Here is a 27,080-nt window from a genome sequence, read left to right on the forward strand (position 1 = left end):
TTTTTTATCTACCTTATATTCAATCCTATCCATATCCGGTTCAATCGGACCCGATTTTTGTTATAAAACCCCCATTCATTTTCAAAATTACACAAGAGATTTAAACTTCCATTTGTAAGTTCCAATTAGTAGGTCGACGATCAAAATCCACATGAAAATTGTTACCTTTAACCTATCGTAGAACGGTAGGAAAAGAAAATTGGAGTGTGTATATGTTACATTTAGTCCTTTATTCTTGCCCCCGATCCCATACTTCTTCTCTTATTCTTTTTTTGGGTAGAACATACTTCTTCCCTTCATAAATGTTCCCATCTCTAATAGATACGCCCCTCTTGATTTAGCAATTGCGCTATTAGAGAGATAAAGAAGTTAAAAATGGAAACATTCCTAAATAATTGGAAGAGAAGGATCATAGCCACCCATGCTTTCTTTTGCATATACTACATGCCAAACATTTCAACTGGTTTGGCTTCGACTCAACTGGTTTAACAAAAGATGGCTTCACCTTTCTCCCTCTTAATGATTGTTTGATTCCTCCTGATCTCTCATGAAACATAGAATAAGGACCTATAAACCTGATACAATTATTTTTGTTTCAGACCCTTCTTGATTTGGATTTTCTTGGTTCTATTCTTCCTCACTGAGGTAACTAAGAGTCATAAAGTATGTTTCTTTGATGGCCAAAGAAAAGGGTCATTACAAGGACAGGAGAACTATTGACCATATACGGAACTGGGGTAAGTTTTTCTTGCATCCGTTGCAGCATATCCATATCTATAGTTGCCCAATGAATTTCTAAAATATATATATATATATATATATATATATATATATAGAGAGAGAGAGAGAGAGAGAGAGAGAGTATTAACTAAAAGACGTAAAATAATATGACAAAATATATAACGGTTCTAATGACTCTTCACAACCCATTAAGATTTCAGGCTACCCACCGTGATATCACAATATTATGGTACAAAAATGGAAATTGCAGTTTTTAGAATGGTATCAATATATTTGCTTCTTTTATTATTATCCCAATGGGTACATAACATTGTATCGGGAGAATTTCCTACCTGAAACTCGAGAAAATTAAAAATTCAATTTTTTTTAAAAAAAATTTACTAAAAAATTAAAATAAATATATTAAAAATTCACCGATACCGAATTCCGTACCAATGCCGCACTAGTACGATATCAATATAGTACGAAGTTTTTTTTAGCATACTGAGTATCAATACACCATCTGCACCAGATACCGGTACCAAACCAGTACCGTTACCCCGTACCGTCCGATTAGATCCGGTACGGCATATCTTGATATATACATTATCATGTAGGTAGATGCGCTAGAAAAATAATTACACCATGTTTTCTAATATGGGCATAATAAATGATACATATTCCTTTCCATTACCATTTCAAAACAACAGATATATTCATTTCAATTCAGCAATTGATTACCATCAAGCATACCATCGTTTTAATTTTTCTAACCATTTTCAGAGGTGCCAACCAAGTATAAGACAAGAAACTTTACTGCATCACAGCATTTTGCCTTTCTGCAACATTAAGATCAGGTATTCCAGAAATCACAAGCTTATATTAACAGCCTCTTCTGCTGAAAAGGTGCAATCTCAAGGGATCATCAAAATATAGCAAGCAGAGGGCTCCATGTCCCAGAAAGACATCATTATTCAAGAGCAACTCGCCCTTATCATACAGTTTATAAAAAATTTGAGAAGATACTGCATCAGGGATTCTACATAGGACGGACACAAAATATAGATAAAGGAGGGATTCAGCAGCTGGCATCCTCTGTGCTGGCGCGAACTCTCAGAAATTTACAAAGATCACAAAACAGATATGTACAAATCAAAACCCTAAGAAACAGAAGATGTCAGGGACCTGTACAAGAATTATGTCATATCCAATTGTCAAGAAGATCTTATTACAAACATTATTCTAGACCTCAAGGCTGGTGTTCTAAGAAAGCTCACAGTGGAAAATGCAGAAAATCCCCATTTAACGGTGTAGTTAATCCTCACTGCCTTGAGTGTATTTTACACAACTTGGAGACACCGCAAACTGAATAAATTATAGCTACAGAAGCTTGAATGCCTTTCATGCACCTTTCACCCTGAAATTTCCAAAGATGCAGTCAGTGGATTAGGCAGAAAATATAATATGGAAGTGTGTATTTATGAGGATATGAAAAACTTACACAAATAAAGCATCCATAGTTTCACTAACTCTAGCCCTACCAGGTTTAACATCCTCTGTGCCAGCACTGTATGATGAGAGCAACCTTCTCTGTAAAAGGATAATATGTTAAGTGCATCAGCCAATTCTGCAGAAACACATCAGAATTTTTTGAATCTTCAAAGCGGTACAAATAGAAAGAGCTGTCTCCAAGTGGTAGATAACCCTTTAGGCATAAAAGAGAAGTTGTGCATAGATGATAGGTATTTAAGCAGTGTTATGAACATGAAGCCATGAAAAGTTTACAAGCTTGAGCAAGGTTACACGACTCATGAACATTTCAGCCAACAATTTACAGGGCTGTGAGAAAACATGAGTAGATTAAGCATCTTCTAATATATAATAAAACACACACACACACACACATACAAACATGACAACAGTTTATAGGTACTGTAAGGTCGTATCTCTGGATGAAAATAGAAAAATTAACAAGAGGGATTGACATAATAGATCTTATTGGTTAGCTTACCAACCAGTGCCAAACGACATGGTTCCGGATTTAATTTATTTCATAAACTATATGGGAGAAAAGATACATACAAGAAATTCTGTATGGTAGTTCCAGAGACCTACGCAACATAGCCGCATTTACAACAACCCTTTTATATACGTAATTTTAGAAAACTAGGCCTCATTGTCTTTTCCATAACTAGTATGTATATCTAAATATTGACTCACAAGAAATCCTAGCTTCAACCATAGGCAATTGCAAGAAATTAACATTGATACAGAAAAATTTTGTTCTTCTATATTATGTTTTATTTCATGAGCATGAGAAAACCAACAGAAAAAGAATGCTGTAAAACCATTTCAAAAGTTTGTTTTCCCCTGCACTTAGAAATACAAAGCAGTATATGGACATGATACATCATCCTAAAAAAGCAAGTTGGGGCCTTTGTGTCCGTCAAATTTGCACCTAGGTGGAAAAATAATTAAGCTATATATTTTAACTTAAATATTTGACAGATTACGTAATTGGAAAAATACATGTATCTCTCATGAGATAAAAAGTTAATTCAAATTCAAAGAGGTACCTGCCTTCTCAACCACTCTATGTAACTACCACACATAATAATCCCTTTATTTTGTCTGTTCGACCTTATCTCTAAGCAGCCTTTTACCAATCAAAACCAACCAAGCCGGTTCAAATTGCTCAATCACACTTTTTTCCTCTAAACATGTGTTTCCAAGTGCCCAAATACCAATTATGAGAACAGATCATATGTATGGGATTTTTGCAACAAAAAATCCAATTTATGTTCATATTTGAAAAAAAGAGCTACTTTTCCTTTTTTTTGGCAAAAACAAGTTCATATTGGACTTTACCGTACCATTATACACCAGCCGTCATGTACATTTTTTCATATGCGCACCAACCTGTATTATCTTGGCACATGTTACCAATATGTGAACACCAATTCAGCCAATTGCGTGCATTCATTTAAAGGTTGAGACCAGTGAAGTCCAAAATAAACTGTTACTGCAACAAATAAATAAACAAAAGTAGCACACTTTTGTTACATTTTTGCAAATATGATAACAAAGTGCATGTCTTACAAGTCACCTTACAGGAATATATACAAATACATAGATATACATATATGTATGTATATAGACATATATTCATATCTAGAAATATATACATATACATATACATATATGTAGGCAGTAGACAATAAACATTAGAGGGAGAGAGAGAGAGAGAGCATTTTACAATGAAGTTATGAAGTTATGACCTTATGGGTGGAAATTTTAACTCAAACCCATTTACTTGGACCCATCCTCATTTAATTCAAGCCATTGGATTTATAGGTCCGTTTTATGGGTCCAAAACACCTGACCCAGTAACGAATGAGCTTGTGTTTTGGTTGTAGGGTTCTAATTTGACAGGTCAGAAATCAATGAGTTAAAAGTAGATTACATAATTAGAATATCAAATAATACATCTTATATTCTTTCCAAAAATAAATAAAAATAAACGCCCTATCTCTAATCTTGATCTTGCCCTATGACTGACACACTCCAAACCTCAATGACTCCTCTCCTCTCTCTCCTTCTTCATGCCACCCCCCCCCCCCCCCCTCTTCCTCTTCTCCCCTCCTCCGCTCTCTCTCCCTCCGCTTTCCTGTCTCTCCCTTCTAGGCTTTCCACTCCCCTGCACCCCTTTCATGTGTTCTTTCCCTCTTTTCTACTTTGCCCACCTTCATGACACCACTTTGGCAACATCAATCACCTTGTCCTGTTGAAGACCCACTGCCCTCTACCACCCAGACTCCATTTACAACCATCTAATCTCCCACCTCAACCTGATCTGCAGAACTCCTCTACTCTGCGGTCACCAATCATCAAGCCACAATTCAGATCCAGCTACTCTTGACTTCACTCTGCCACTTGGCGTAGTGAAGCCTTGTGGAGGCCTCACACCCCCACCATAACATCACCTTGGGGGCATGCTAAGGAGATTGTAGCCCTCATCCATCAGTGTGACCATCCAGTTCAACCCGACACCCTTCATCAACTGACACTGTCAGCTAGCCAACAGCTGATGGCCTGACCTAACCAGCACCAGTTTTCGTCCCTTTGATTCTGTCTTTTTTTTTACCCTCTTCTTGTTCTGATGGCCTGACCTAACCAGCACCAGTTTTGTCCCTTTGATTCTCTGTGATTTTTTTTTACCCACTTCTTGCTGAAACCAGCATGCATCCAGGTCAATCCACCTAACAAACCAGCAGGTTTGGGTTAACCAATCTAATCCACTGGCAGCTTGCATTGGGTTCTAGTCAGGCTTAGTAGTTCTTAATAGTCGAACTTGATGCGAAATCTGACTCATTGCATCTCTAACATAACAGTAAACAACACCAAGAAAAACAATTCGTTATGAGTAGACATCAAATTCTAGTTCTGTGGTTTTTTAACCTTCTTCTTGTTGAAACCAGTTTGCATCCAGGTCAATCCACCTAATACACCAGCAGGTTTGTGTTAGCCAATCTAATCCGCTGGCAGGTTGCATTGGGTTCTACATGGGCTTCATAGTTCTTAATGGTTGAACTTGATGCAACCCTAGCATGACCTAACCTGACTCATTGCCATTCCTAACATACCAATCAATAACACTAAGAAAAGCAATTTGTTATGAGTAGACATCAAGTTGGCAATAATTATGATCAGTAAAAATATATTATGATTAAAAAATACTGAATGCAGTTTCAAGATACCAGCTGACTTTCTGGTTGGAGATGGAGAGAATGGACGACAGCTCAGACGTGCAAAAATTAAAAGACGTAGAGCTAATCATGAACTATTAAATAGAAGTGGTTAAAGGATGAAGGCACTTACATGGGGCTCAAAGTCAGGGCTAGTCAAATTAATGGATAGATTCTTCATCAGCAACAATACCTGGACAACAACCATCGGAAACATCAATCTTTTATAGCAAACTGTAGGGAGCATATGCGAATGGACCATACATTAGTTGTCGAGGCACGGAATGCACATATTCACATATTTTCACTGAAGGGCATTGATTCAAACATAAAATGTAAGTATAAGAGATAAAGTTCTGATATGATGCAACAGAAAGATCAATAGTTCAAGGGATAAATAATGCACTTCCTTAAATGAAGTAAAAAGATTCAAAATAATTAGTGATATATTATACATGAATCAATCTTCAAGAATTTAATTAATAAACATCAAATTTTATATTTATATCTACTTTAGTCATTAAATAATAAGTTTGTTTTTTAATAATGGTATCTGCCATGTTTTAATTTTCTTAACCCAACCTACAAGCTTCATCCTATCTGTACAGGGCCAGCTTAATGGATCAGTAAATGCAACAAAAGCTGCATAATTAGTTTATCTGGTCCATCATAAATAACTGTCTTCCACTTTACAGGTATTAATTATCATAAAATGCTAAAATTTTAATTAAAATGTTAAAAAAATATTTGTCTCTTTTATCAATGATCTAATTGTATTATAGATACAAAACCTTTTGAGAAAACAAAATTTCTCCAATCATTTTATAATTTTTATATTAAAAAATGGAAAATCAAATGCTAGATATTTCATTCGTTTCAAGTTTCTTGGAAATTCACAAGTTACCGCAAATCTGAGTTTGTTACAGTCTTGTGAGTTGTTGAGTCCAAGATGATTATTGTACTTGGTATGGTTAATGTACATTACAGTACTTACATATGCCATAGTTTTGGAGGCTTTGACCTTCACTCTACAGGAACCTACTATGTTGGATGCTAGATAGTTTTATTGATGTAAGTCAATGAATACAAGAAAAAGGGTTGTTAAAAAGGGTATGCTAAGTGTGTTTGGATATATATACATCAACACCCACAAGCACATTTGAGATGACCTGTAATAAACAAATTGTTTAAATCAATCACACATTTATTGTTCAAACTTTGACTACTTTGATTGTTGATATACTAAATCTGGTGAAAATTAGAGCAAGAAAATAAGGTTAATTGTGTGTATTTTTCAATCTTTAGCCATGGCATCTAATACTTCAAACCTTGTACCATAGTGCTCTTTCAAGCTTGCTCAAATTCTATCACTTTCTAATGGGGGAAGCCATAGCCTTTAAATTCTCATAATCAATAAAAATTGTCTGTCCCTGAAATTATTTAACAAAGTGGAAAACCACCACCAATTAGGACTTAAGATTGTAAAATGCAAATGATGCAACATGAGGCACGTTAATTATGTTAGATTGAGGAAGAGAATGTAGGAATTAAACATTTTGCTTATTGTTAAGCCATAAATGAGATGAAACAATCAACACAATCATAATATGAAAAGAAATTAGGAGGGGGAAAAATGCGCTGCATGCGGGATGAAATATGAACGTGCTCATAAATGTGCATCTCGTGCATGAATGCGTCATGTGCATGTGGTATGCTCATACAAGAAAAACTAACACTTAATTAACTAACCAAGTTATGATGCCACTAAATCTTTTTCCTCAGTAATAAAAGGAACAATGACCTCTCTTTCCTACTGTAACCTTATCAACTATCCATCTAATCAGAAAGCTGCGAACAACCCCAATTAAGGGTTTTGCATTTAGTGAATGTGTTCAGTTAGAAAATTCAATATTGCATAGATATGACTATTCCTCCACAATTAAACATTGGGACAACTGAATTAAACATTGAGACAACCGAATTAAACAGCCATCTCCTGATAAGACTATAAACACATATATGGTATGAGTTGCTTATAAAGCATCAAGTTTTTTCTGCAAGACATTAAGAACTATAACAAGATTGAGCTTGATGATGGCATACTGTTTCAACATCAATTGGATCCATCTCTTTCAGTTTCTGCAAATGACCACTTGTATTCGGGTCAAACACACTGCCAAGAAAGCTGTACACCTCAGCAAAGTCTGGCATAACTTCATGAAATACCAAAGAGAAAAAAGACAATTGTGAGCACAGAAATCGGCCAGATATACATAAATAAAGGCAAAAGAGCAGAGTAAGAGAGCCATAAACAGAATTTCTGCACATCATGCTAATGGTTATCTAGTTGAAAATCATGAAATGTAAAACTTGAAACAAACATGTATGGAAATTCTAATAAAGACACTATGTTTGATGGCAATAATGAAGAAATATTAGAGCATCTTCCACCTGTTGAATTTCTACAGATAATTTAGCCTCTGACATTATAAAGAGAGAGAAAAAATAGTCCACAACATGCTGATAGAAAACCAAAGTTTACAAGGAATAGTAACTTGTTCTCCAAATCCAGCCACAACAAACCAACAATCTTAAATAAGATATGCAAAAAGATATTCGTAGAATGAGAAGATGATAAACCAGAAAGCATACAGGAGAAGAAAGGACGCGTGGACGTGTCTTGAGTCCAATATTGGTTGTGAGATAGAGAGATTTTGGATATTTATATACAACCCAAAGAATCCAAATAATACCTTCTGGCTATCCTTTTAGATGAGGTCCTAGGTTATTATAGATGCTATCAGAATGAATCTGGCTCATGGCCCATGTGGACTAAGAGATATGGCAGCGTAGGCTTTTTTGGGGCTGACCACAAGCCAATTATGGTGATTGTGATTCGATCTTTATAATTAGACCCTTAGTCTATTAAGGATGCCAGGGCTTAAATAGGAGGAGTATATGAGGACCTGTGCAAGCAAATTTTTGGTTCTACATGATTGTGCACTAAGGAGATATTCGATACTTATACATGGCCAAAGAACTCAAATAATACCTTTTGGTTAGTCTTTTTGGATGAAGTCCTTGGTCGTTACAAAAGAGGCAGCTCGACTTTGGAATATAGAGGTAGCTATCTATATTTACTCAATTAAGACAGAGCTTGAAGGCTCGAATAGATTCTCCACATAATTTGAGTCTAACTGCAAGTGTGTTACGTCAGACTTTATGCCCAAAGTCAGTCTGAATGCGTGTTATCTGTACTAACATCAGCCTTTAGCTTGATTAAGTGCATAATCAAATTCATATTAACATTTTATCATCATATACAAATGCAAATATAGTTATCATTATAATCTTGAAAGTAATTCCCTAGTTGGCAAAAACAAATACTGGATCAAATACAAGCAATAATTGCATCAGATTTAAATCGATAAGAGTCTGAATAAAATTTGAGCAATAACCATGTCCAATGTTGATAGGAATGTATAGCAAAGAATTCTTATACACCAGGAGCCAAGGTATCTGGTAAACATTCTAGTATAAAGTCTGTTTTTCAAAAAGGAATCCTCATTCTAAAACAATAACAAGAAAATCTGGAAATCTAGCGGCGGCAAGGTCCTCATACATTTTTGCCTATTTGCATATGGATCCCCATACCTGAAATATAAAGGCACAAGTATATCCATATTTGAATCTGGATAAGATGATTTTGTGTGAATTTTGTGTACATATGAATATACAGACACACAAATATCTGTCATCTAACTTCATAATTATATCCATGTCCCAATCTCAACAAATGGAAACAATGCAAATATTCATATCTCTATCAGCATCCCTATTTAAGTCAAAAATATTAGCTATATATCCAAGCTTAATTAGAAATTAATAAATTTATCAGATCGGATTGGATATACCAAAAACATTTCCATCCCTAGCAATGAGAGTACACTCGAGAAATATTTGGTCTCCCAATTGGTATGCTGAGAGCAAAAGGCTACCAAAAGGCAGCACAAAGTAGAATAAGGTATTAAATAATAAGAAAGGAAGAAATATGTATAATCAAGATGATCATGCAAAGATTCACCTTGGACATACAAGAACTTATTGAGCACTTCCTTAGATAAGGTAACATATCGAAAATTAGGCACATGACACAGGCTTATGCACTTGATAGTTTAACATACTCAGGAATGGCAAAAAGTTCAGTCTCTTGGTAAAGAAACCCTGGTGGATAATATTTACTATTAGTTTTTATACCGAGCAAGCAACATCATGGCACCAAAGTCATATTAATCTTCAATGCATACGAAGCGATAACTAACCGAGTCAATAAACTAAGCAAGAAGAAAATGAAGGAGAAAGCGATGAGTGAGTTGGTTATGCATTTAATTTCTTCCTTAACACCAAGCATTCCAATACGCACTTTTAGAAAAATAATATTTATATGGTACAAAGTGGTACTAACCACAAAGGGATCGGACATGGTTTTCTTGATCAGTTGTTTCACAAGTTGCCCAAGTTATAGATGGGCTCTCAGTGCTGCTACAGGAGCAGTTATTTGCTACAACAGCTCCAGTAGGCCCTACATCATCTATAAAGGTAACATAACAATATTAGCATACACATTACAAGCCACTGTCTAAAACAGGTGAAAATGACAAACTATATGACCAGGGAAAAACACAACAAGCAAATTATTTTACCTTTTAGTGCATGAGGGGCACTAACAGGCTGAACAGAACTGTGGACCCATGAAGACACGGTTGCACTGGTGGTAGAGTTCCGCAGCATAGAAGATGTATCTGCCGTGAGAGCATACCCTGGTTCAAGCATAGACGAAGTTTGAAGTGAAGCTGTAGATATTCCCAAATGAAACATATGAGTTACATTTCAGTATATAAGAAAGGTACTAATTCTGTTGAGCAAGACTCACCATTTTTAGACGCTTTCTGTGGATATGGTTGAGCTGCTTTCCGCTTGGGTCGAGGGGGTGGTACATGTTCACTTGTTCCATTCTTTTGAACCTTCAGAAAGTATTTCTGTGCATGGCTCCTTATCTGCAAAAACTGCTTTTCAGAACATAGGGAATGGATTTATACATAGCAAATTAACAGTTTAACAATTCAAATAGCCATGGAAGTCATGTTAACCACTTATAACATTATTAACAAATTTAAAGAACAAGACTCACCTGTAAGCTTCTAGAGTTCTTTCTAGAGTACTATCTATGCGTATGTAAGCAGTTGTTTGCACTAGGAGTGTACATTAGAAAGGGAATATATGAAAGCATGGATTTCACGCAACTTATTTCTGTTTGATTTTTATGAGAACACCTCCATGTAGATGGTGCAAATCTTGTTGCTTCTTATTACACAATGTTTATATGAGACATGTTGCTATAAAAACATGCATTGAACTTTTAATGTTAACTAAACCACATGTTAAAAGTGTAAAATGTTTCAAATCATATCATCTTGTTTTCAGCATAAATACATGAAGGCAAATTCTTACTAAAAATGGACCACATTGCTTATATAGGTTTCCATCAACCATGTAACTGCAAAATATCATGCTGACAGTGTTTGTCGAACAACCCTGACAAAAAAGCTTGACTACATCTGTTTTCCATGATTTTTGACTGGACCAGATTAAGACCTCAAGAAATTACATAAACAAATCCAAAACATTCCTTTTGTCTCTCACTTGACCCTACAACATAAAATTAATTTCATCTTCAAAGGGGACTGAACCTGCACTAAAGCCTAGAAGAGAGAAATGATATTGCTTTTTCCTTGAAACTTATAATATTAGCAACCATTATTGTGGTGGTTGTGAAAACGAGAGATGCAAATGACCATAAGTTGGAAGCGTAAGATTATTACCAACATGGTAAAGACAGTATGTGTTGTTCTAACAGGTCTCAAGCTGAAAAAAAAAAAAATCATATATTAGCACATCAGCATGTTTAATGCACGTTTTAGGAAAAATAACATAAAAAGGGTGAAATTGTAGTATTTATAAATTGTAAAATGATAATATTAAATGGTTTGTTTACAGTATTTTTTGTACTTTTTCAATGTTTATCTATTCTCGAAAATATCATAATTAAATATTCCCTGATCCATCTACATCTGGTATTTCTATTTTCTAATTTGTTTATTCTCATTTTTTTATTATGGTTTTTTTTTGTTTGCAGCTTGGTTTAAAATTTTTTATTTTTATTTATTTATTCTCACAAAATGGTGGGAAGACAATTCAAAGAGAAAGTATTTCTTTTGGTATGATCTCCCCAAAAAGGAAATATTTTATTATATTTTTGCTTATTTGTACAGTTGGTATTTTCAATTTTCCTTGTTTGGTTTCTATCACAATTTTTTTAGTGTTACTTCCTATCACTACTCCTATCCCTGCTCAATGCACCAGTCTCCCGTGGTAGTTGAGAATTGTTGCAGTGCACAAAGATCATGTAGGTGACAAGCAAGCCCCATGTACCATCCCACCAGTCACTGTGCGCAGGGTCTAGAACAGGGATAGGAGTGGTGCAATGACGATTTTTTATTTTGTGTCTTATGAACCTTTCCTTACATGTCTGTGACCTTTTTCTAATTCTTTATTTTGTTGGAAGACAAGATTTTTTATTTTGATTTGTTTATTGTTATGATTATAATTAGGTAAACTTGTTTTATTTTCTAAAACAAGTATTTTGATTTCATTATTTTCTGGCATGCAGGTCCCTGTGGGCCTACATCTTGCCTACATCGTCAAAAAAGAATGTAACAAAACTTGCTCAAAAAATAAAAACTGATCTTATATGGCAGGTGGCAACAATAGAATCCCTCTGGCAAAAGACATGATTAGCTGGATTTGTTTAGTTGCTCCACCAAACATTTATTGCATTAGCATTCACACATTATATGAGTTGTTGGCTCTATGATAATACAGTATATTGCTGGCATAAAATGCAGCCAGTCATTGAGTTGGAAAAGTATAAATAATAGATAACAGAAGAGTTTTAGAAACAATTGTAGTAGAAAAATATGAGAAAAATTGCAAAAAGTAATTCACCCATCGCTTACTTTAAAATGCACATGTTACATCATAAAAAACATAAGTTGTCTGGAAAATACCTGGATGACTGTCTTTGAGCCCACAAATGCTTCTATCTTTTTCCAGTCACGATCAAAACTGCAGGAATCAGGAGACCATGAGTAAAGATTTTATTTACCATTTTGAAAGTCAAAAAACTTGCAACTACCAGTTCAGTTTTATAAAAAACTTAATAATATAAATATTGTAATTATATCACATACAAGGGAAGATACAAAGTGCAACAGCATGTTTTTTTATTAATTATTACCAAGTAAAATTTCTGGATGCATCTGCAGCTATGCATAGGTGAGGAAATTATTGATTCCCCAAGCCGAACAACATAAGGTGTCAAAATGAAAAGCCTACCTGATCATCTTAAGAAATAGTTTAACATTGTCCAGTAGGAGAAGATGATTACATCAACACGAACTTTTCTCTTTTTTTTTATTATTGAAAAACTATAAGTTCCACATGCATATTTTTACAACTACAAAAAAAAGAAATTTTTAAAAGACTAAATCTAGGTAGAATGTCTTGCTACAAGCAATGTTTCAGTACAAATTTGCAAACAATAATCTCCAATAATAAGCCTTTAAGAGTATTTAAACACTTCAAGTGGGCATATAAATACAAAATCCCTGTTACAGGATCGCCACAGAAGTCAAACTTTCACAAAAAAATTGAAAAACAGAATTTAAATTTTTCGAATGAGTTCTTAGAATTTCCAACTATATAATATTAAAAAAATTGGCCCTCTATAAAGCTAAATAACATTTGTACAATGTCAAAATTATAAGTATGACTTCTAGAATATTTTGACAGATCCTTCAAAGATCTAGAAATTAAATATAAGACTGTCCTTGATATGAGTGTCTCTGAAAACTAATTGCTTTGATCATTATCAGATTAAAATATGTTTCCCATCATCATTACCAGATTAAAACATGTTTCTAATCAATGTTAATTTTCTCGATCACTGATGCTCTAAATGAGGTTCAGTTCTCGCACAATGATGATATTTTACTGATAAGAGCATATGATTCTAGCAACCATATAATGGAATCTACCCAGACTTAACACATTCTCTTCCTTGACTGAGTATAACAGAGTTGTTCGCTATTTTTCATTTTTCTCGAAAGGATGGTTCCTCAGGATTTTAGGTGCAAAGCGTACAAAACCTGAGTTCTTGCTGATGGTTACATAGAAAGAAATTAAATAGTTAACACATGTACCGAAGCCTCATTTCAGAGATAACATTGTACACAATGTGGTCGAAAAGCGACCATACATAACTATAAAAGCAAAATTCCCGAGCTTTAAATGCTTGTGATATCAATTAACATGGCAATCTTTACTAAAAGAGGTCAGAACGGCTAAAATAGCAAAACCCAAACCCCAAAGCACTCACTAGAAAGACAGCAGAAAAGCTGCTACCCTATCCTCAAAATCCTAATTTGGGTAGTTCCATCAAGGCCAAAACCATCATGTCTAACTGATATCGTTTTCTAAGCGAACCCAGGGAAACTGACAAGCAATAACTGCAAAAACAAGACACCAAGCTATGAACACCTATGATATAACACAGAAAGACACCTTTCAGCTGAATACGTAATCAAAATCCCTTTCAGCTGAATACGTAATCAAATTCCACTTACGAATCAAAGAAACAAGAAATGCAAGATAGTCATACTATCAAAAACAGAAAAACTCGAACACCACCATGCACACAAGCAAATTGTACGAGGTACTGCTAAAATCCCGTTTTGGGTTTGCTTCTACACCATGCCTCGAATTCTTAAAAGATACGAATCAAAAGGCAAATTAAAGCTGAATCCATGATCAAATCCATTACAGGACTCAAGAAAACAAGAATCTCCTTAATAAAATACTTTAGGCACCCAGTGCCTACTGCTTCCCCGCTTCATAAAAAGAAAAAGAAAAGGAGACTGTTGCTGGAAATTGGACCCGGGGGCGACCGTCGGCTGAGGGGGGAGGAGCTCCGCTGCTGGAACGGTGGGTGGCGGTACATCAGCTGGTGGCGTTCTCCGGAGGACCTGCAAGAAGCCGGTGGCCGGGCTTTCCGGCGCCGGCCCTCTGATGCTTAAGTCAGAGGGGGCCAATATAAGAGTGGAGATAGCGATCAGAAGTTAAGAGTTTTTTCCCCCCCTCCTCAGATGGAGGGATTCCCCCTTTATAGAGGAAATTGAGTTACCTGTGATGTGACAGGGCAGATTGTCCTCTTTGTGATAATTGGGCACGATCATGTTCATTAATGGCGTCGTGGGGGATGAGACCGGATCAGACCGGAGTCAGCGAATCGTCGTGGTTGATCGAACCTGGTGGAGTGGTTCAACCGCCCGCTTTGGAGAGCCTGGGGTCCGTAGATAACAAGCGCATTAATTGTTGAATGAACCGGTAATCAGGGAAGGCCATACGCTTTGATGGTCGAGTGATCCGGAGATCATCTTGAGCCGCGTTCATTAATAGTTTGAGTGCACTGGAGGCCTGCAGAGGCCACGTGCATTAATGGCTTGACGACAGTAGCAGAGTACGGTGGCGTTGGATATCTAGGGTCGGGTTCCCTCAAGGAACAGGCCGGGGTCAAATATTTGGGCAGGACATTTTGGGGCTCGGCACCGAGCCGAGCCGGTTGCCCAGTTGGGTGCCTTCAACTCGAGCGTCGCGAGGTCGGCGCATTCTGGTCGGCATATTCTGGTAGGCGCTCCCTGGTTGGGCGCCTTCTGGTCGGCACTCCCTAGTCGGGCGCCTCCGTTCCGGGACGGCTTGGGTTTTCCCCCAACACTACCCCCCGACTTCCGAGCTCGAGCTAGCCACCAGCTCGAACGCGGGAAGTAGTTTTAGTTGGGCTATCACGGGTTAGGAAAATTTCGAATTATCGCGCGCTTCGAGGCGCTTTTAATGGGCGGCGTCTCTTCTTTCCCGAAACGTTTCATTATTAGGGTACCTTTTCATTTCTCGAAGCGTCCTCGCATCGTGGGCTTATGATGGGGCCGCACGATCCGACGAGGTGCTTCTGTGTTCGAAGCGTCAGCCTGAATTAAATGCAGCGCTCTGACTCTCGGGCCGACACGCGTCATGATCTGAACGGGGAGCGGCGTTCTTTCTTGCTGATCTGGGCCGTTGGAGGGATCTATATAAACCCCTACTTGGCCTCCAGCTACTTTCTTATTGTCTTCTTCTACCTTCACTTTCTTCTCAGTCCGAAACGGCCGTTTCGCCATTACCTCCGGCGAACTTCCTAAGGTGTTTCCCTTTTCATTTGTTCGGAACTTTCTTCCTTCTTTTTTCTGTTCCCAATGGGTCGTGGTCCGAGTGAGTCCGGGTCTACCATGAGCGAGCTAGAGGTTGAGATGGTCGATGAATGGTTTTTTCCTCTGCGGGGGTTCCGTTTGGAACCCGCTGGGTTGGGGGACCGGATAACGAACCCCCCTGTAGGCCGGATCGGAGTGTACTCGGAGGCACTCTGGGCCGGCCTACGATTTCCTCTTTCATGGGTTTGTGAACGAGTTGCTCGGGGAGTACGAAATCGTCCCTGCGCAGCTCGCTCCGAACGCATGGAGGACAATTATCGGGTTCCTGTCCCTGTGTATGGCGTACGGGATCCCATCTTCCGTGAACGTCTTCCGGCGACTTTTTTCACTTAAGTCTAACCCGAGAGACGGAGAGTGGCTCTACATCGCCTTTCGGGCTGGTCGGCCACTCTTTCATGGCGCCCCGTCATCCATTCATGGTTGGAAGGAAAAAAAATTTTTCTTGAGTTTCGAGCAACCATGGGGGTTCAACCCTAGGTGGAGGCGGAGCCGGCTCAAGATCGCTAACCAACTCCCCAGGCTTTCCTCGCGCGAGCAGGGAATCCTTGACACTATCCGCAGCCTCGGGGATGGCATCCTTCTGAACGGCCTCGTGAACGAGGATGCTTTGATCAATGTTGGTCTAAGCTCGGCGCGCCCTCCGGGTAAGGGTGGTAACTAAGGAATTCTCCTTTGTCCCCCTTTTCTTTGCAATATTTGGCTAACTTCTTTTGTTCGTTTTTGCAGATATTGCAAAAATGGTGACTAAGAGCGACGTCCTGTACGCTCGTTTCCCAAAAAGGGCGGCCGAGCTCGCGGGAGACCCGCCTGAGCCTAAAAAGAAGAAGGCGAAGATCTCGGCTGTTGTGGCCGCCGAGAAGGGCGCTCCTCGTTCCGAGCACTCCGAGGCTGGTCGGGGGGAGGGCCCAAGTTCTAGGGGCGCGAGCTCTGCTGGAGCTACGGTGGCGCTCCCGTGCCCGGCGCCGATTTCGCAAGTTCCTGGTCGGCAGGAAGTTCCGAGCACCGATCAGGGAGGGATGAGCGCTACGGCGGTTTTCGCGCTTGCGTGCCCCGCCCCAATCCCACAGCAATCGGATCGGCATCCTGACCGACCCCAACCCCCTAGTCCCGATCCGGGGAGCAGCCAGGAGGCTGCGGAACCACATCCGCCGAGCCCAGCAGGGCCTAGCCTACCGGGCCCGTCGGGTCACCAGGAGAGGGTGCCCTACGCTCCCGGCTGGGCGGTTTTCGAGGGCGATTCGGCTCTCAATAATCCTCAGACGGCGCGTGAAGTTCTTCAGGTCGCACTGCTCCCGGCCGACCAGGCCAAGATCCGATCCATGAATTATGGTGCCTTCATGGATGCGACCGTCTGCTCTGCCGTCCGGGTAAGTTTGCCTTCGTATTTGTGTAAGTTTGTTTCAAATTGGCTCGGATTTTGTTTCTTATTTCCCTCTTTTACAGCACCTCCACGAGATCGAGACTCTGATGCATATAGTCCAAGACTACCGGGACCGGGCCCGAAGGCATCAACGCAAGCAGGAGGAGGCCGAGGCAAGGTGCCTCGCATCCGAGGCCGAGCAAAAAGTGCTCCAGACGAGGGTGGAGGCAGCCGAGGACGAAATTCGGGCTCTGACCGCCGAGCTCGAAGAGGAGAAGGGCGCACATGCCCTGGCCAGATCCGAAGTGCGCGCCACAGAAGCGCGTTTGGCCGAGGCTGCGTCAATGCTCGCTATCCGCGAGCAGGAGGTGAAAGAGGTTCACCTCAGGGCCCAAGATTTCGAGGCCCGTTTATCCGACGCGCAGTCCTTGCTCATAGCCCGCGAACGGGAGATGAAGAATCTGGAACGGAAGGCCGGGTATCACGAAGCTCGGGAGAGGGAGGCCTGGGAGCAGGCCCAAGACACCGTCAAGCTCTTCCGTGAATCGGAAGAGTTTCGCGACCTGCTCGAGGAGGAGGGCGTAAACGGGCTCATCCAGGGCTTCAAGGACTTCCGTAACCAGTTACGGCGACTTCTCCCGGACTTCGACCTTGATCTACTTCAACCGGGAGCGGGGGTTGAAGAGTCGGAAGCGGGTACTCCGGCGGTCGACGAGGCCGCCGAAGAGACTAGGCAAGCTGCCGAGGAGGGCCCAGCGGGGGCGGCCGAGGCTGCTTCCGAGGTCACTAAGGACGGCCGCGCGGAGACTTCGGCCGCGGAGGAACCAGCCGTCCCCGAAGTCGCCGAAGATAATAGGGCCGAGCCTTAGGACCATTTTTCACATCTTTTATCATTTTTGTAAATAGGGATGGCCTTCACATTGTTACAAGGCCAAGCCTCGACTTTGTACTTGGCCTTCGGGCTCTCTTAGATGAATTTCTTTTCCTAACTTGTGTGATTGGTTTAAGTTCCAATGCTCAGTAAATCTGGATTTCTTCAATCGAATCCGCTTTAGGTTCTATGGACTTGGGCTCTGCGGCTTCAACTACGTCCGTTACGCAATTAGACCTAAGTTTAGGTTCGGTATATTTGCCAAGTCCCTGAGCTCGGGTCCTAAGTTCCCGTTGCTCGGACTTTCGACCAACGATGTCGCGGTATCTAGGTCAAAAAGATAAAACGGGCTTATCAAGCCTTCTCGAGCTCGGCTCAGAATTCGGCTGAGCCCTAGGACCAAAGGTCGCTAACCCGACTCGAGTTCTATTCGCACTCCGCGAGCTCGGACTTCTAGTTGCCGGGGCGGATTGTCGGACTTCCTCGACTTTAGCGGGTCCGATGTCCCCAAGCTCGGGATAGGGTTTCGCCGGGCGGCCGGTATAAACCAGGCTAGAATTCACCGTCGAGCAGTGCATGTGGGGCGGGCGAGACCAGGCGATGATTGGCCCGGCCAAGTACCCTCGACGCTGGTCGAGGCTTTATTCAAACGCTTAATCAGGAATGGAGTAAATGAAATAATGTAAATACTGATTAAAAAGGGTACCTTTTGTACCATCAGGGTCGAGCGTCTTACGCCGAGGTCGACAGCTTTGCTCCTCGGCGAATTTTTGAGGACGCTCTTTTGCTCGGGGTCCGCTCCCTTGCTCGGGGTCCGCTCCCTGGGGACGCCGGCACATTAGGAGAAACCAGTCGCCATCAGGAATGTCTATTACCAATCACGCACGTATAGCCGACCACGAACATTTTTGGCGACCACGAACGTTTTCGGCGACCACGAACATTTTTGGCGACCACGAATATTTTTGGCGACCACGAACGCTTTCGGCGACCACGAAATTTTTGGCGACCACGAACGATTTCGGCGACCACGAACATTTTTGGCGACCACGAACGCTTTCAGCGACCACGAACATTTTCGGCGACCACGAACGTTTGTCCGGGGGCCACAATGGTACTACCTCGTCATCCCGAGGTCGAGGGAGCTCGGGCTCACTGTCGACTCGTTGGGGCATCCCGACCGTAGTCGAGGAGGCGCTGCGGGGGGGACCGCGAAGGTATTACCCCGTCGTTAAGCGCCACGGAGGGCCACGAGGGCAATACTCCGCCTTTCCAAGTGCTGAAGTATTTGGTGGAGATCGAGACCGAGCTCGACAGCTGATGGAGATCGAGCCGAGCTCGATAGCTGATGGAGATCGAGCCGAGCTCGATATCGTCGTTCCGAGTTTTTCACGAAGGCGTCCGGCTTCGCTCGGTTCTGGTTGTATCCGAGCAGGGTCGTATATACGAGCTGGGCCGGGTCGTCTTCCATTAGGTATGCGGGCCCGTGGTGGAGACCTCGAGCGGAGTGGAGACCTTTGCCGTGGTGGTCCCCGCAATTGGGGTGGACTCTTCAGGCGAGGCAGATTCTTGGCTCGGCGCGGGGACGGGCTTCTAGGGTGGCCGCGCTCCTCGCGGCGTCTTTTCTACTTCTTGGAAGCCTGCTCGGCCCCGCTCCGTCTAACGGCGACAGCTTCCTCGACTTTCGCATACTTCCGTGCCCGAACCAACATCTCAGTGAGGTCAGCAGGGAAGTTCTTCTCGATGGAGAAGAGGAATCTATAAGACCGGGCTCCAGTTTTTAGTGCTGACATGGCGATTGACTAGTCAAGCTCCCGGACTTCCCATGTTGCGGCGGTAAATCGGTCCAAATATTCCCTAAGGGACTCTCCCTCCTTTTGTTTTATATCGAGGAGGGAGTCCGAGGTCCCGCTGGGGTCGGCTGGCAGCAAAGTTGCTGGCGAATTGCCTGCCGAGCTGTTCGAAGGAGGAGACGGTGCTTGGCTTCAGCCCGGTAAACCAAAGCTGGGCTGCTCCTCGGAGTGTTGCTGGGAAGGCTTTGCAAAGCATGGCCTCCGAGGCTCCCTGCAGGGCCATTAAGGCCCAATAGCTTTCCAAGTGGTCAAGGGGGTCGGTCCTGCCGCTGTAAGGCTCCACCTGGGGCATCTTGAATCTTGGCGGGACCGGCTCATCTTCAATTTGTTGGGAAAAGGGGGACCTCGTGGTGAACTCGAAGTCACCATCGCGTCCCGACCTCCTTCCGTGGAGTGCCTCAACATGGCGCTCCAGCTTCTCGACCTTCTTGTCGAGCTCATCACTCTGGGGGATCGCCGCGGCGGTCCGCTCCGGCGCAGGTTGCCCTGGGACTGACTCGGCTTCTGACGGTTGTGGCCAGTCACCAGGACCTCTCACCGGGTGTTCCCTCCGGGGGGAGGCCTGAGCTTGGGGATCTTAACCTCGGAGGGGGAATCCGCTTGCAGGAGGCACCGGCTGAACTGGGGCTGGAAGGAATGGTGCCGTTGGGATGCCCCTGGGTTGCAAGCTTTGGACAGCAGTGGCCAAGGCTTGGACCTGCTGCACCAGGGCATCGAACTGCTCCGGTCGAACTTGGGGAGTCGACTCGGCCGGAGGTGGCGAGTTCTGGACAGAGTGTCCAGGACTAGGTGGAGGACGTCGAGAGGCATTAGAAGCTTCCCTGCTTCTCAGCTTCATGGTCGCGACTCGGACCCTTCCTCTAGCGCCAACTGTTGCTGGAAATTGGACCCGGAGGCGACCGTCGGCTGAGGAGGGAGGAGCTCTGCTGCTGGAACGGTGGGTGGCGGTACGTCAGCTGGTGGCGTTCTCCGGAGGACCTGCAAGAAGCCGGTGGCCGGGCTTTCCGGCGCCGGCCCTCCGATGCTTAAGTCAGAGGGGGCCAATATAAGAGTGGAGATAGCGATCAGAAGTTAAGAGTTTTTTCCCCCCTCCTCAGATGGAGGGATTCCCCCTTTATAGAGGGAATTGAGTTACCTGTGATGTGACAGGGCAGATTGTCCTCTTTGTGATAATTGGACACGATCATGTTCATTAATGGCGTCGTGGGGGATGAGACCGGATCAGACCGGAGTCAGCGAATTGTCGTGGTTGATCGGACCTGGTGGAGTGGTTCAACCGCCCGCTGTGGAGGGCCTGGGATCCGTAGATAACAAGCGCATTAATTGTTGAATGAACCGGTGATCAGGGAAGGCCATACGCTTTGATGGTCGAGTGATCCGGAGATCATCTTGAGCCGCGTTCGGTAATGGTTTGAGTGCACTGGAGGCCTGCAGAGGCCACGTGCATTAATGGCTTGACGACAGTAGCAGAGTACGGTGGCGTTGGATATCTAGGGTCGGGTTCCCTCAAGGAACAGGCCGGGGTCAAATATTTGGGCAGGACATTTTGGGGCTCGGTACCGAGCCGAGCCGGTTGCCCAGTTGGGCGCCTTCAACTCGAGCGTCACGAGGTCGGCGCATTCTGGTCGGCATATTCTGGTCGGTGCTCCCTGGTCGGGCGCCTTCTGGTCGGTACTCCCTAGTCGGGCGCCTCCGTTCCGGGACGGCTTGGGTTTTCCCCCAACAGAGACAAACAAAGCAAGAATCGCAAGAGAAAGCAGGGGCATGCTGACACTAAAGAATGGCACAAGAAACAGCTGCTCCATCTTCAAAATCCCAATTTAAAAGAACGAATTGAGGCCAGAATCATCACTTCCTATGTCTATCTCTCCCTTCAAAGAGCCAAAGCCATCGAACCCTAAACAAAGCCAAGAATCAAATCCCCCATACACGAATAAAAAATGCAAGCCCAAATCGAATCCATCATCACAACCCAATTCCCGCCTCATAAAATAAGAATCCGGAGAGCCCAAACCCAATCCCGAGCCAAAAAGAGTCAAATTTCAACAAAATTCATCACCCGAACGCAATTTCCAGTCCAAGAACAGCCAAAAAGACAGCAAAAGAGGAAGGCTTACAGCTGGAGAGCCTCGAGAAACTTGTCGTGCTCCGGCTCCGTCCAGCTCTCCCTGGACTTGGTGATAGTATACGGCTTCCGAATCTTCTTGCTGGGGTCGTCGGACGAGGACGCGGCGGCGGCGGCGGCGGGAGCAGCGACAGCGAGGGCGCCGCCGCCGGCGAGGCCGGGGAGGGCCACGGGCGGGCCGCTGGGCGGCTGCTGGTGGTGGTGGTGGTGGTGAGGGTCGGAGAAGAAGAGCACTGCCGTTCCTCCGCCGCCTCCACCGTCGGCCGGCTTGGCGTCCACGGAGACCATAAAGGAGTCGAGGGGGTCGGTGACCGAGGGATCGGTCGCGTGGACTGCGCTTCGCTTCGTTTCGCGGCCCCTCTCCTGGCTCCTTCGCTTCACTTTTTAGTTTACATTGACTCTCTCTCTCTCTCTCTCTCTACTGGTACTGGTGGACCTGGTGGTGGAGTGCATGATTGAGGGGAGGACACATGGCGCTGCAATCTAAAAGCCCAGTGGGCTCTTTATTGGGACCATTTCTTTTTCTTTTTCTTTTTCTTTTTCTTTTTGGTTTTATGTCTATGACTCTAATTATGTGGTCATGCTTACATCAATGTTGTCTTCAGGTCATGAGACTAGAAATGTGGATACGTTGAGTTTGTAGTTTTGTACATAAGCTAGAAGAACTATGTGATATTTTGCGATTATGTAATTTTTTTATGATATATAAAAGATTTTATTATATATTTTGCATCAATAATTGTGATTTCAAGATTTAATCTCTCTACTAGAAAGAATCTTGGTTCTTTTTTAATAATAACTGTTTTAATAATTTCAGAAATTTCTGTTAATGATAGTGCATTTATGAGATAGATTGTGATCAAGCAGTCCTACCTGAAAAAAAAGTAATCAGTTTCAGAAGACGCAGTGCATTTAATTCAACCATACATTCTTTTAGTTTTGGAACCAAGAAAAAAAAATAGAAAATAAACCTTATCTCTTATAGCATGATGCTTAGCATGATTAACAGCAATGGATGCAATAAATCTTATATATTTAATATTGAGGTGTCTGCAATTTATGAGTGCCCCACCGCATGATGTTTCTTTACCTACGTAAGTCGCTGACCGATTGTTTTTTTTTTTTTTTTGTTTACTACTACAATTCTACAATATCGTTTATATTTTTTTCTAAGACTCTACACCATATATTTATATTTGTATTTACTATGTTTTCTAACCAAATAGATTGTCTATTATGTTAAATGATACAGCTTGGCTGCAGCAATACCTCGACCAACTTCAAATCAAATAGAAGCAAGTTTTATGACCAATCCAACAACAATAATAGAATCGGCGGAAATTGGTGGATTCATGGTAAATGCAAATGCACGCCCCCTCACCATGCGAACTAATTAAAAAACAAAGTAAAAAATGTGGATTCCTGCTTGTATTTTCCAACTTTCATGAATAAAATATTCTATTATATGCATCATATCTACTATGAGCTAGATGTCGACATATGCGTTATATCTCCACAATCACAATAGATTGAAAATTTAGGATATATGAGTCATAAAGTAATTAATGATGAAACTAGCTAGAATGTCTATTGGATCACCCTGTCCATTACCCTCTAGTCTCTTTCAACTTTTCCCTTCTAAGTGAACTATGAAAAAAATTGAAGAACCATGAACTACGTTCTTGGAACCAAGTAGCAAGCAAAACATGGTATTCAAAAATCATGAATAATAGGATCAAACTTAACTTCACAAAATATCTTCATAATCACAATGAAATTAAAGTTTAGAATGTATAACTGTCATAAACTAATTGATGATAAAGCTTGCTAAAGTGCAATTTCATATCCAAGATTAAACCCACACCTGCTCATTTATGATCTAGTAGTGATTTCGCGCCGACCCGGAACCCTACCAGTTAGAAAAAGGAAATAAGTCCTCTCCAAATCCAATTTTTTTGGGTAAGTTGTAGGTCATGGATCATGTTACTCCAAGATTCTTTAGATAGTAGATACCGTCAAATAGATTCCAGGGATTGTAGTTTGCTATGCTTACGCATCACTAGAGGCTGTAGACACAACTTAATAGCTGCATATAACGAAATTGGACACTTACCGGCATCCAATCTCAGCCATATCCATCACAAATAGAGCGCCCTTTTGGTATATCTCCCGCTCAACTCTCATCCATGTATAAAAAAATCTCCTGAAGCTGGGCATATGCAGGCCCTCCGATTCCCAGGCGATGCTGCAATTTTATGTTTTTTGTGCTTGAGAATGATTCATAAAGCAACATAGCAAAAATGTGCCAAAGTGCATGGTTTTGCTTGTTAGGTTTTTCTTTTTTTTTTCTTTTTTCCCTCAAAAGCAACCGGCAATTTCTAGTCCTTCAAAACGACGAGACTTACGGTACGAAACATTGTGCAATGTTTAAATGAAGCTCCACCTGATCTATTTGCTGCTATTTTCTCACTGCTCTGATCCTCTCTTAATTCACCTGTTTTCGGTGAAGACCATTAGTCCAAGCTCAGGTTGATGGCAACCTTAATCTAACCCAAACCAACCGGGTCTTGAATTGGGATTTCTATAACCCAACCCACCACCATCTTAAGCTAAATTTGGATTGGTTTGTGTTGTGGTTCAAATCTGACCCGAGGGTGACACGTTGGAGGAGTTGGGGGAGCTGCCGGAGTACGGAGGAAGACGGAAAAGGCCACCTTTTGCGACCGATGATGTACCTGCACAAAGCCTCACCGGTGTCTCCAGTGAGGGCCCTCCGACGATCAAATTAGAGAGTAGGATTTTGTTGGTCTAGCTAAGAGTCCCTTAGGCGTTACCTGTTGGGATCCTTTATAGCTCCGATAGGAGCGCTTAGGTGGCGGAGGTATGGCCCATTCCCATCATGAGTGGGAATGGCGCGCAACCTAAGCCTAATTGTGGCGCGCGGTGGAGTCCGTTCTTGAAGACGGTAAAGCGTTGATAGCCATGGCAGGATATGACGTATTCCCATCATGAGAGGGATTGGCGCGCAACTAGAGCTTGATAGTGACGCTCGGCGGAACCTATGCTTAGAAACGATAAGACATTGACAGCCGTGTCAGGGCACGGCCGGAGTAGCTTGTTGTGGTGGCATCGCAATGTACGTCTATGTAGGAGGGCGAAGGCACGCACATGGGTGCGGTCGTTGGCGAGGCCGAGCTCGTCGAGAGGTCACATCATATATTTGGCGAGGTCGGCTAGACGAGTGCTAAGACTAGCCTAGTATCCCGGCTTCCGAGGTGTGCTCAGTGGAGCACCTCGAACTTGATCAGGCAAGTCGGCAAATATAGGAGACGCTCCGAACTTGGTCGGGCGAGTCGGCGAATACAGGAGGCGCCCCGAGCTTAGTCGAGTGAGTCGACGAATACCTGAGGTTGAAGGAGCTTTTGGTGGAGTCCGAGGTCGGGCTGATTCTGGACCGGACCGAAGACATGTTTGGTCGGCGTTAGTGTCTATTAGGCCGAAATTGGGTGCCCTCTTTGTTATGGGCTGGATGATCCATTTTGCCCCCCATCAGCTTAGTTAGCGGGTTGGATTGGATTACACTATGAATAGAAATTTTAAGATAAGAGGATAGGTTTTGAAACAATTTTGTTGCATTGGTATTCATCAATTGAGACATCAAACACTCATCATTCTCAATGGTGCACACATATTTTAACAAGATAGAGATAAAGTCATATAAATATATAATTAATTTACATCAAACATAAATTGAGAACATTGATATGAATTATTTGTATATTCAGATATTGAGTTGGGTTCAATTTGGCTGAGTTTGATTTTGGTCAGGGTCTAAGTTAAAGTTAGGTTGAAGGTCAACCCTCTAAATCTTGCGATCCGGTTGGGATATTTGGGCCCAAACCGGAGCCTTGTTTATACTACCTCATAGGGTCCTTGGGCAAGTAAATTCAGGTGGAGTAACCCAATGTCGCACCTCTAACTCAGATGGGTCAGTTCAAGCAAAATCACAAAAATGATCAAAGTTAAATATGACCAATGTTTTGAAACATGAAAATTTTGAACTAGCTATTAAAATTCACAGGCTTTTAAGATTTTAAGGATGTAAGATCTCGCCAGCGATGGTTCCTCCACAGACCTAGCCAGAAGGAAAACCCTATAGGTTGAGAACATGGAAGTTTCTGACCCAAGATAAGTTTAGCTTAGGTTTTCTTTATAACTTGAAGAATACTGGATGCATGTACAACTTGAAGAGGATTTGCACTTAACCTGCCAGGATGCTTGAATCCCGTGTGGGTGCAACATCCCCAGAGGAAAGTGTTGAAACGAGCTGAGATGGAGAGAAGAAATGGCCTGTTACATGCAATCCAAGTAAAGCCTTCTTTGTCTACATGAGATCATGGAAATTTTCTGAAAAGAAAGAAGTTAGCAAGATCAATGGAAAATCAGCGGCTCACTTTCTAGATTTTTCGACATGCCAAAAAAATTGAGAAAACTGCAGGATCAGCAACTTCCAACCCCACAAACTTCTCAGGACATGTTTCTTGTTACCAAAGATGGCACACTAACAATGCAAAAAGGCTGATTTCTAACATCCTGTAAAAATCTGTAGGCGCAAATATGCCTTTCGTTTAGATTTTTTACATCATCCTCACTCATGGAAGATGCGAATTCAAGTGTAACTGCACAAGTATAGACATACAAGTACTGATGGGAGCTGTTTGAAATCTGAAAGGCAACGCAGATTATCTCCTCTGGTGGATAGAACCTCCTCTTTTGGACCAAAACCTTGAACTTCTAATAAAGAATCCTCCAATCCATATGATTCTCTGGGTAAATTTTGAACCCAAGGATGTTTTGGTAAATAAATCAGATAGTCGGTCACAGCCATGGGTTGAACCCTCATGAAAAGAAAAGGTGTCTGACCGCAAAAGCTTATTCTAACCAGTGTAAACACCAGTTGAAGACAAGAATAAACCTTACCTGGA

At 42.3% G+C, this 27,080-nt stretch overlaps 1 protein-coding gene across 8 annotated transcripts; it reads right to left on the reverse strand.

The window, feature by feature from the left end:
* Nucleotides 1-1,651: 1,651 nt before the first annotated feature.
* LOC103712234 (protein REVEILLE 6-like) lies at nucleotides 1,652-22,567 on the reverse strand. 8 transcript variants are annotated; one of them, XM_008798706.5, is made up of 9 exons: nucleotides 22,088-22,567; nucleotides 12,593-12,650; nucleotides 10,399-10,522; nucleotides 10,169-10,318; nucleotides 9,931-10,056; nucleotides 7,569-7,678; nucleotides 5,599-5,658; nucleotides 2,222-2,310; nucleotides 1,652-2,137 (listed from the first exon to the last, which is right to left on the reverse strand). In XM_008798706.5, exons 1-9 carry the CDS (start codon nucleotides 22,381-22,383, stop codon nucleotides 2,122-2,124), a joined length of 1,029 nt encoding a protein of 342 aa, XP_008796928.4. In that variant the 5' UTR covers nucleotides 22,384-22,567; the 3' UTR covers nucleotides 1,652-2,121. The 8 variants fall into 8 exon arrangements, with proteins under 8 accessions (XP_008796928.4, XP_008796929.4, XP_026662433.4 ...); XM_008798707.5 differs by having other exon boundaries at nucleotides 10,169-10,285; nucleotides 22,088-22,510; XM_026806632.4 differs by having other exon boundaries at nucleotides 7,569-7,669; nucleotides 22,088-22,510.
* Nucleotides 22,568-27,080: the final 4,513 nt, after the last annotated feature.

The sequence above is a fragment of the Phoenix dactylifera genome, chromosome 16, assembly GCF_051530095.1.
Source record: "Phoenix dactylifera cultivar Ajwa chromosome 16, Ajwa_hap1_PhDact_Kaust_v1.1, whole genome shotgun sequence".
Lineage (NCBI taxonomy): Eukaryota > Viridiplantae > Streptophyta > Magnoliopsida > Arecales > Arecaceae > Phoenix > Phoenix dactylifera.

Bases quoted from the DNA above. Each gene is read 5' to 3' on its own strand.
- LOC103712234 (XM_008798706.5), bottom strand. From the start codon at position 22,383: ATGGTCTCCGTGGACGCCAAGCCGGCCGACGGTGGAGGCGGCGGAGGA. The intron at 10,523-12,592 runs GTATTTTCCAGA...CAGTTTTTGCAG, and splicing joins GCTCAAAGACAGTCATCCAG to ATAAGGAGCCATGCACAGAA. The intron at 2,311-5,598 runs GTAAGTGCCTTC...ATCCTTTTACAG, and splicing joins GCCCTGACTTTGAGCCCCAT to AGAAGGTTGCTCTCATCATA.